At 39.3% G+C, this 10400-nt stretch overlaps 1 protein-coding gene across 1 annotated transcript; it reads left to right on the top strand.

The window, feature by feature from the left end:
- Nucleotides 1-9149: 9149 nt before the first annotated feature.
- On the top strand, nt 9150-10193 carry LOC137152045 (trace amine-associated receptor 4-like). The gene has a single exon (XM_067546512.1). The coding sequence runs from the start codon at nt 9150-9152 to the stop codon at nt 10191-10193; it is 1044 nt and encodes a 347-aa protein (XP_067402613.1).
- The last annotated feature ends 207 nt before the right edge of the window (nt 10194-10400 follow it).

The following is a 10400-nucleotide window of genomic DNA, read 5'->3' as shown; positions in this document are numbered from 1 at the left end:
GGCGATGGGGAATGCTACTATGGACGCTAGTCAAACCTTAAAAGAAGAAGTTTCCCAACTGTCTCAAGTCGCTACCCAAAATTGTATGGCCCTAGATTTTCTTTTAGCCTCCCAGGGCAGAGTATGTGCCTTAATAAATTCAAGTTGCTGTATGTATGTGAATCAGGATAAAAGAATTGAGACAGATATTCACAAAATTCAATCTCAGCTCAGGATATTGCACCAGGTAGCCTCAGAATACACTAATTGGGGCTTTGAAGATATGTGGTCTTGGCTGACCTCCTGGCTACCTGACATAGGAACTTTAGGAAAGAAAATTGTATATGGTATCTTTTCAATCTTAATAGTCGTGATGGTTATATATGCTGCTGTAGTACTCTTACGATATTGTTTAAAGTTATGTTTGAAACAGTTTACCCGAACCCCTAAAACAAGATTAAACTCCGAGACCAGAAAAGGAATGTACCTGCTGTATTCCGAACTGCTCCAAAGGGAAAAGGAGAACAACAAAGAAATCCAGCAACTAATGGACATTTCCGTTTCGCTGTGAAAGTCCAAACCCTTCAAGGAACCCATGCATTCCAGCCAGCCCCTAATTGCCTGTTAATCACACTTGGCTTAATGTAACCTGTGTATTTGAATAAGTTCTTGATTTTTTTGTCTTTTAGGAATGTTTAACCGTACATTACCCTAGTCTCTCCTGGAAGACCGTGCCTGTAGTTTTAGGTATAATTGTCCAAGCAGTGAACCGCCTCCCTTGCCTCCCCGTAGCATGCCCAGTGGATAAGGCATTGGACCAATCTGGAGCCAGGGCCTCCACTGGCCAGTATGCGGGAAGGATAGGTGCCTGGACCTCTCTTTGGATGAGAGTGAGGGAGTGTGGGAAAGTATAACGTATAGCGGGACAAGTATTTGAACCTAAACTACAGGAAATGGATTCATGGTACAGGCAAACCAAGAGTGTATTTAGTAGAATTTTTAGTTTTAATACTGCTGTGATTCCCACTCTTATAGTAAATTGTGTAAGAAGCAACAGATAAATATGCCTTCTCTGGCCAAAATCTTCGTTAGAATATGACACCTGAAGTTGTTCTAAAAGTACAAAAGGGGAGAATGTGGAACCAAAAATTCAGACAGGATGCCTTAGACTGGAAACTGTGATAGTAAACAAGATTCCTTAAACTGAAACTGTGATAGAAATGCTAAATGCAGGCAGGATGGCAGAATTACAATAGAAATGCAAAAATCGTTGGTCTATGTTGTAAGACGTTATCTACCTTTGTAACTGCACCCAGCCATACCCTGTCAAATAGATAGCAAGTGACTCAGGACTCACTGGCACCAAAGAATCACCGGGACATGCTGGCACCGTGAGACCCTCACTGTGTGTTATAAGTACCCCAGGTGCGGTAAATGACCTGTTAAGTATCAGAAACTCCACTATACGATCAATATGTAAAAAGGAATCTTAAAAAACCTATATAAGCCATCTGTATTTTGTACCAAAGCGAAGTTCCAGAGATCAGCACAGGGACGTGCTTTCTGGGCTTCCCTATAGCTATAGCTGCCTGTGTGTATGTCACAATTAAAGTTCAGCTCGATCCAACCCTAAAAGAGAAGCTGCGTGATCTTTTCCACGACACTCGCTTCATCCTAATACACGATCCCTGCTCAATGTTGCAGAGGATGGTGAAAAACTCATAGATAGGCCATGGATGGTTTGATTATCAGATTTACTAACAATAGAAGTGGGGATAAACTTGGTTTTCTTAGAAAGTTCCTCTTCATCAATGATCCTCTGAGACAGCTTTTCTTCACTTGAAGGAGTGCAGGTTGAGAGAGATTGCGGGCTGAGAGCAAAACTTTCATGGCAATAAGGATCTTGGTTGCGAAACTCCTTATTGCAAGAGACCAAACTGAGTCCACGCCTCAGCTTTTCCAGAACATAATGCACACCTTCTCTTTTGTGAAAACCTTTTCTCACTGATGAGATGGTTTATTGACACGTGACCAGTAAGTAATGAAGAAGCAGAGAGAGAGAGAGACTGAAAAGGGGAGAAAGAAAAAAAATTCCCAAATGGATATCAGTGATGTGCAGAATTGAAGTTGCTTTGTACAGCACTATACAACTATCTATAGTTTAGATATTTGCTACCTAAATACAATGGTGATGACTACTTCAGAAATATCATAGATAGATAATGTGAGGGATTGCAGGTCTCAAAATCAGGATCATGGGTCTCCAGTCTGTACACAGACCAGGGCCATCACCCAGCAGCTTACCATTGCAGTTCAGAAGAGGGCCAGCCAAGCAACGTCTCACCCTTGTTAGCTGGTACAAGCAGTTTCTTAAACTCAGGCTGGGGAACCTTCCTTGCCTGGGACTCCCCTCCCCCTTTTCACAGTCCTTTTGAATTCCAGATGACCCTTCAGGTGTTCAGTTGAAGGGTGAAGAGAGCCCTGTGATGATGTCATGCCCCTCCTTTTATAGTGTTTCAGCTTCCTAGAACATTCCAGGCATGTGACGTGATGGCTGCTTCCCACTGTTCAAGGAAACCCATTGTGAACGTACATCCTACAGCGATGCCTTGCTGGATCAATACCTGGTAATGGAATCTTTCCCTGATGGCCCATTAGCACGTCTGGCCACTTCATTGTTGTACCTCAAAAGCCAGCTGAGGTGGTTCCCACCTCACATCATTTTCTAGTAGCATATACAACATTATTTTATAACTTCACATACTATGTAGCACATACAATCCAACAGGATATTAAAGTCTAGCAGATCAAGACTTTTAAAATAATAACAAACAAGGCATACCTTGTACACCACATATCACAATTACATGACATTGGTGAATATGGAGTTTCTAGATGTACATACCTTGTACACAACATATCATGATTACATGACATTGGTGACATTGGTGAATAAGGAGTTTCTAGATGTAATAAAATGTAAAAGAAGTACATTTTTCACTGCTAATCTACAGGGTACTTGTTCATTTATTTGCTGTTTTGCAATTTTTTTTTAATCTGTTATTATTTTAGTATCTGTACATTTCTTTGCTGAATTTTTAGCACAGGTGGCATGAATAATATCCACTCTGGATCTGACAAGGGGTGGGTTTAAACCCAAAATGTCAGTTGCTCCCCAAAAGCAGATAGGATTGAAATAGGAAGGAGATATCTGACAGGCTGGCTGCTTGCAGCGCACCGGTGAAACTCAGAGATTCTTAGGGCGGAGTGTGAAGAAGTCCCACCTCCCCTGAGATAGACTGTAAACCAGGGTCTGATCCAGTGCTCCTTAAGTGGGAAATGGAAAGATTCCCAGTGAATTCAGTGGGCATCACACCAGACACCAAAACAGGGAATGGATTTCAGGGAAAGAGAGATTTGGCATCTGGAGAGGGCAAATGGTAGGAAAACAGCCATCAGAAACATTTTCAGTTGTGAAAAAAGGCTGCTGAAACCCTTTAAAGGAAGCGCTCGGATCCAATATGCTTCTGAGCAGTAGTAGGTCAGCAGAGGTCACTGTGATGAATCAGCACTGGGTGAATCTGCTACTGTTTTTCTGGTTACTGACCAGAGGGAGATGGAGCAACCAGGAGGGGGAAGATTCCATGGCAGCTGGGATGGTTGGAAACCTGCAGTACAGTGAGGAACGCAGCTGTTCCTGGTCTCAGCATGGCCGAGCAGAGAATGGCGAAGGCTGCAGGTCTTGATTTCAGACTAAGAGGGCAGATATGTAAATAGTATAGCAAAGGGTATGTGCATCATGGAAATAGACCAATTGCTCTAAAGATACCTGACTGTGACCTTAATTTCTCTCCACCAATGGAAAATGACCCGCTGCAAGGCCTGAATATTGTCCACTCCTCAGCCGAGGGCCAACAATGCATTAAATAAAATATTTGGATTTGGAAGCAACAAACTACAAATGCTTCTGATGTTTGTTTGTTAAATGGCTTCACTATGGTCACTGCCAGAATTACACTGATTTAACATAATGCTTTAACACAAACTCAGGAATTCTCTTTCTTTCTGTCTGTCTCTACCTCTCACACACACATTCACACATACAGACACTCTATTTCAAAATGTTTTTTTAGCTTCCTGCTACCAAATTCTCCAGCCATGCTGAAACTCTCAAATGTGGATGTTCCAAAATCTATATTTAGGCCCCATGGAAAATCATATCACCTTTTTAGATGTCTAAATATGGATTCAGGAACTAACTTAAGTTCTTTTAAATATTGATCAGATTGTGCCATTAACATACTGCACAATTCCTCACTTGTTGGCCCAGTATGTTGTATATACTGCAGTAACAACATTCTTTCTGATTGCAAATCCTCTGTTCTAGCCATAAGTCTTCACCATAGGCTTGTACTTTGACACCAGGCAAATTGCAAAGTACTCTTTCTTGGCTGTAGAAATGTTTCTTCCTAGGCCACCTTTGTTCTACAAGAAACATAGAACATCTTAACAATGCACAGCTTCCAATAAACATACCTTTTGTGGAATGGTAGCACAGAAGCATTTTTGGTGCTGGGGTAAAAATACTCAGCTATAATTAAATCAGGTGTGTTATTCTCTTCCACTTGTAAACACTGCAGGTCTTCCCCCATTTTTCCTATCATTGAATATCATGGAAAATGGTTTTTCAAAAGCATGTAGGCCTATACATCTAGACCCAGACCATGTTGATGCCATTGGACCAAAAGCAATATATTTTGTTTATTAAAACAATCAAAATACCTTGGGTATGAGTCCTTTGCTAATAAGCTCAGGAGAACAAGTTTTCTTTTGAGATATGTGTTACTTATTTTTTTGAGTTATAATTCAGCAGAACAACTTAAGCATGCGTTTAAGTCAATGGAACCTAACTATGTGTTTAAAGTTCAATCCATGTTTAGTGCTTTCCTCAGCAGGGATGGTCTCCTGAACTGAGGCCTTGGCTAGAGCTAAGGATACAATGAAAATAGTTTGCCTTGTGGTATTTCACTTCTTGTGTATCTAGTCATGGCTCAAATTTAGAAGTACATGGTGAGAACAAACATTCAAGAACCTTGGTAATGGCTAAAGGATTAAAATGGTCAAAGGCTGAGGTGTTGAAACGGAAAAAGGGGAATGAGACTGTGACAGGGTGCTAGGCAAAGAAAAACTAAACTAACTGTCTGTCACATGAGCCCTAATTAAGGAAGGAGAACTGGAGCGGCCTGAGTAAGCCTGCACTTAATGGGCAAATAGGGAGCAGCTGCATGCCTCGCTAGCCAGGGGCTACAGATGGCTCACAAGAAGACAGTGCAGTTCCAGAGAGAGGGGGGAGGGTAGGGTAAGAGTCTCTATTGGTGTCTGAGATGGTGAGGCCGCTGTGGTTGTTAAGCTGACCTGTCTGTAGACAGAAGGGGGTGGGCAAGTAAACAGTAAAATAAACCTCATGAGGAGTGCACCAAGCTGAGGTCTCTGACTGGTTTGTGGGTGCAGAGGAGCTGAGCAAGAGGAGGGACCTGCACAAACCTGCTACAGAGACACATGCTATTTCTGGAATATTTTGCCCATACATAACAACAACTGACCATCTTTGGATTCCCTTTCCCTTAGAAGACATCCTGCTGTTTTAAAAGTCATTAAAGTAATTCCTTTCTTCATTCATCTCAATTGATACTTAATTATTTTAATTTAACATATACATTGACAATAGAACATAGAGATCCCAGACAGTTTAGGGTCTCATCAATGCTAGAAAAGAAGGGTTTTCCCCCATGGAAAATATCAATGAAAAATAATTCATTTTTGGTGTTTTTTGCTGCTATCGTGCCTCATGGTCACTCTAGTTCAAGTGCCTCAGGCTCCATTATCCGACTATATCTTCTGTGGTGTGCGCAGTCTACCTTCTGGCTGTGTGGGGGTTATGTGGCATGAAATTTGCATAGCCATGGTGCATTATGGGAGATGAACTCTAGTTGTACAAAGAAGAATGAGAATATCAGGTGCCTGAATTACAGTTCCCATGAGGCACTGTGGCAGCATTTAGGAACTGAAATATTTTGGGTTTGGGATGAAATATTTTGGCTTACAATCATTCACTGTTTTGATGAAAAATGAAAATTTTTACTGAAAAGAGACATTTCTTGACAAAAAAAAGTATTTAGCCATAAAACCAATTTTCCAGCGAAAAGCAGTTTTCATAGAACACTTTCAACCACTTCACTGAACAGAGTAAATGAGAATCTCTGTCTCATAAAGTTTACAATTTACTCGAGGAACTTCCATAGTTTTTTTTATTAGAATATATAAGTAAATGCAAAGTTCATCCTCCCTATTCCAATGTGGCTATGGACCAAAATGAAATCATCTCCTCACTGGGTTGTTTGTGCATTATTTCTGTCAGTTGCACCAGCAGAATGAAGAGTTTCAGAGCAAATCTGCCACAGGAAAGATACCGTAGTTGATTTGTGAACTCACCAGGGACTGCTACAGGTCGTCTCTGCTGTATATATACTAGCAGCAACCCAGTTAATCTGACAAGGAAAGAGGAAAGATTTCAAACGCATTTTCATTGAGCATTGCCCCAAAGGAGTCATATGAAGAAAAAAAGCAACCAGACAAGCTTTGCAATTTAATAAGAAAAAGAAGATATTTACGGACTTTGCAGATAAACTCTAAAACTATTCATTGACCTGAATCAGAAGATTTTCTAAATGAAACCAAAGACTTGAAACAAAAGCAAAAATCCCAGCCAAATGTATTTTCTGTGAAGAGATGAAGTACAGAGAGTGATCAGGTAAAACATCTTTTACTCTAAATGTGGTGTAACCAACTGCATTTTGTAAAGTATTAGAAGAACTGCAATTTATTTGATTTTCCAATCTCAGTAGTGGAATGACTGTAATGACAAAAAGTTTCTGATGATTCTTTCAGAGGAAATATTCTTCTGTGTATGATAAGAATAACTTGAACCACTATGTAGAATAAAGAAGTCAATTGAATCTTAAAATGTGTGGAAAGATCATTGAGGAACTGACTAGAGACGGACAGCTGGATCATCTTCAACAATTTATGTTATGCCAGGGACAGATAGAACATCAGTAAATGGTATTCATGAGCTGATATATACCAATGTGAGGACTGCTGGGCTGGGCTATAAATTTTGTTTTTCATGAGAATTCAGTTTCTTTAAAGGTTATTTTTACAAAATCTGTTATTGAGCTCACACTGCTATTTCTTAAGTAAAGCAAGATAAAATATTAAGGTTGTTTCTTGCACGCACTCACTTGTGGGTAGATCTCTTGAATTCAGTGGGTGCTTCATAAGGGAGTAAAGTTATACACATGCTTAAATGCTTATAGTAATAAACTTAATTAGACATAAGGTCTTATATTGTTTCCATCAAAGTCAGTGTTAAAACTCTCAATAACTTTAATGGGGTAAGCCTACAGTGGAACTGCTACTTTCTATATCTTTTGTGTAAAAAGTAGAAAGAAGAAAGATCACAACAAGTTAAGCATGCACCCAGCATTACTTGCTTTTGGGGACATTCATAGCAGAGGGTTATTTATGTAAGATAATCAACATTACTATAATGACTCTACATTGTGGTATCAGACTGGCATACCTATTGTTAACCTGCAATGTGTTTATAATGGCAAATGTTCATATTCTTATAATGCAATGGAGTTTCAAAAGGATTTTAGAAAGTATGCCATAAAACTTTCATGTACTCTGTGGTGCAGAAATAGCCTTTTATGAATCTGACAAGCTGGGAGAAAGAAAAGAAAAGCAGGAATATGTGGGGGACATATGAAACAGATGGATAACATAGGAAAAGGGACATGCTGTTATAGAATTGGAAAGGAGGAAAAAATGGGATTTGCAGCTGAGGTAGTTGTTTTCTTTAAAATCTGTATTCTACTGAAAAAATGAATCCCTGTAGTGTACATAGGCTAAGCATCTAATTAAATGTGGGGATTTTGTAGAAAAAGGAACCCTGAACAACTTGAGTCCTGCAGAACCTCTTCTTGGAATTACTGGGGGAATATATTTTACTACTGTGAAGAAATGATCATTAAACTCCCTAACTCTAATAACATATATATATATATAGCACGTGTGTACATTTATGTATGTGTACATGTGCATGCACACACTAGCATATAGGATGTACCTTCTCAGGCCATATAGGCACCTTCAAACTCCATCGCTTTAATTCCATTGTACACCAGGAATCGTGAATCACTTTGCTTCCATAAGAAGTAGCATGTAGATAAGAGTATGCAGACTGTAGTGTAACAAATATGTTTTCCTTCCTCTTACACATGTATATTTGTAATAGTATATATTGGTTTAAATAAAAAAAACAGCTATACATAATAATGGCTTAAAGCAGTTCACTAAACTGGTGTCATTTTACCTCTTTTTCAAATCTTTCAATGGTTTGAGGTATAGATTGTTCAGGAAACTAGAATGACTACACAACACTATGGTATTATATTTCTCTGAATCCTAGCCAAGAATGTGTTGAGTGTATGTAGCTCAGTGCATTAATATTACAAACAGAAACTTCTCTGCAGTGCCAATCAGCAAGCATGTTAAAACAAGGAGGGTGTGAGTGAGCTTTTGTAACTCTTTTACCATGAGGTCTGGCCAGCTTCACAAAGTGCTGTATGTTAAAATCATTATAGCATCAACCAATTTGGGTTTCCTGATGCTATAATGTCTCTTCTGGCAGTATGGGCAGTACCTCTAGGAACAAAGATGTCTGAGATGATAGGTAGAGCTGTGCAAAACAGGTGAGTGTCGCATGTCTCAGGCTTTCATTTTGCAAATCACTTATCATAGTGCTTACTATTGAATCTGAACTCCAAAGAGAAAAATCCAAAATGCTTTAAAGCTGAGCACCTTAAGATGCAGAAGTATTTAGTAAATGGTTCAGCTCATGTTTTTGTTAGCGTTGCACCAAATGCTGCTATCTCTTATACAGGTCAAAGTCTGGAGTAATTTGAGTTGTGAAACAACTAATCTGAATTGCAGGATTGTAGATGTTGCCATTGGTCATGTTACTTCATTTATTTATTTTCCCTTTTCCCCCAGAACTGGCTCTCCTGTTATACTTTTGAAGAGGTTTCTGTCGATGATCCCAAGTCATGAACTCATCCAACCTCTGGAGTCCAGAGAATGTGCAGTATTGCTTTGACTTTGTTAACAATTCATGTGCTAGAAATGTAAGGTCTACAACCAGTCTTTGGGCCATGTACCTCTTCATGGTGGGAGCTATAGTGCTCACAATGAGTGGTAACCTGCTTGTGATCGTTTCCATCGCTCATTTCAAACAGCTTCACTCTCCAACTAACTTCCTGATCTGCTCCATGGCAACTGCGGACTTTTTACTCGGTTTCTTGGTTATGCCCTACAGTATAGTCAGGTCTATTCAGTCATGCTGGTATTTTGGAGACGTCTTCTGCAAACTCCATACTTCTTGTGATATGATGCTGTGTACCACCTCTATCTTCCATCTGTGTTTTATCTCTGTTGACCGTTACTATGCAGTATGTGACCCCCTGCATTATGTCATCAAAATTACTATCCCTGTGACAGTAGTATTTGTGGTAGTTAGCTGGTCTATCCCATTCTTATTTGCCTTTGGTCTAGTTTTCTTGGAGTTGAATATAGATGGCATTGAAGAATATGTGGCTTCCATTGACTGCAGAGGTTTCTGTGGACTGATATTAAACAAGCTCTGGGCAGTGATGGCTCCTTTGATAACGTTCTTTATCCCAGGCACAGTGATGGTGGGTGTTTATGTTCACATATTTACCGTGGCAAGAAAACATGCAAGACAAATTGCTGAAATGCCCAATACAATAAAATGTGTCTCTGTAAAGGAAAACAAAATCTCTACAAAAAAAGAGAACAAAGCTACTAAAACTTTAAGTATAGTCATGGGGGTGTTTGTTTTTTGTTGGCTCCCTTTTTTCATTCTTTTAATAGCTGATCCCTTTATTAATTTCTCAACACCTGAAGACTTGTACAATGCCTTCTTCTGGCTGGGATACTTCAATTCTACTTGTAATCCAATCATTTATGGATTATTTTATTCTTGGTTTCGCAAAGCATTTAAATTGATTGTGACTGGTACTATCTTCAGACCAGATTCTTCTACTCTTTCTTTGTTTCCTTCAAATAATTAGTTAACAAGGTAGGCATTTTAGGAATGGAATAGCATTAATAGATGCCTGTGCTGCTTCTGGAGATCTTTTAGAATAGATCACATAGAGAACTACATACTGACAATATTGACAAGAATGTACAAATGCTTTTGGAGAAACTCATTTGTAGCATGTCTGATAAGTATTGCTGAGGGATTAGCATGCTATCTTAATGAGCTGTCTGTCTAG

Source organism: Emydura macquarii, unplaced genomic scaffold, assembly GCF_026122565.2.
Source record: "Emydura macquarii macquarii isolate MOO-44397 ecotype Brisbane River unplaced genomic scaffold, CSIRO-AGI_Emac_v2 contig_1146, whole genome shotgun sequence".
In the NCBI taxonomy this organism is placed as follows: Eukaryota; Metazoa; Chordata; order Testudines; family Chelidae; genus Emydura; species Emydura macquarii.
Note: the sequence above shows the minus strand (reverse complement) of the source record. Positions and strands in the feature narration are given on the sequence as shown.

Bases quoted from the DNA above. Each gene is read 5' to 3' on its own strand.
- LOC137152045 (XM_067546512.1), top strand. From the start codon at position 9,150: ATGAACTCATCCAACCTCTGGAGTCCAGAGAATGTGCAGTATTGCTTT.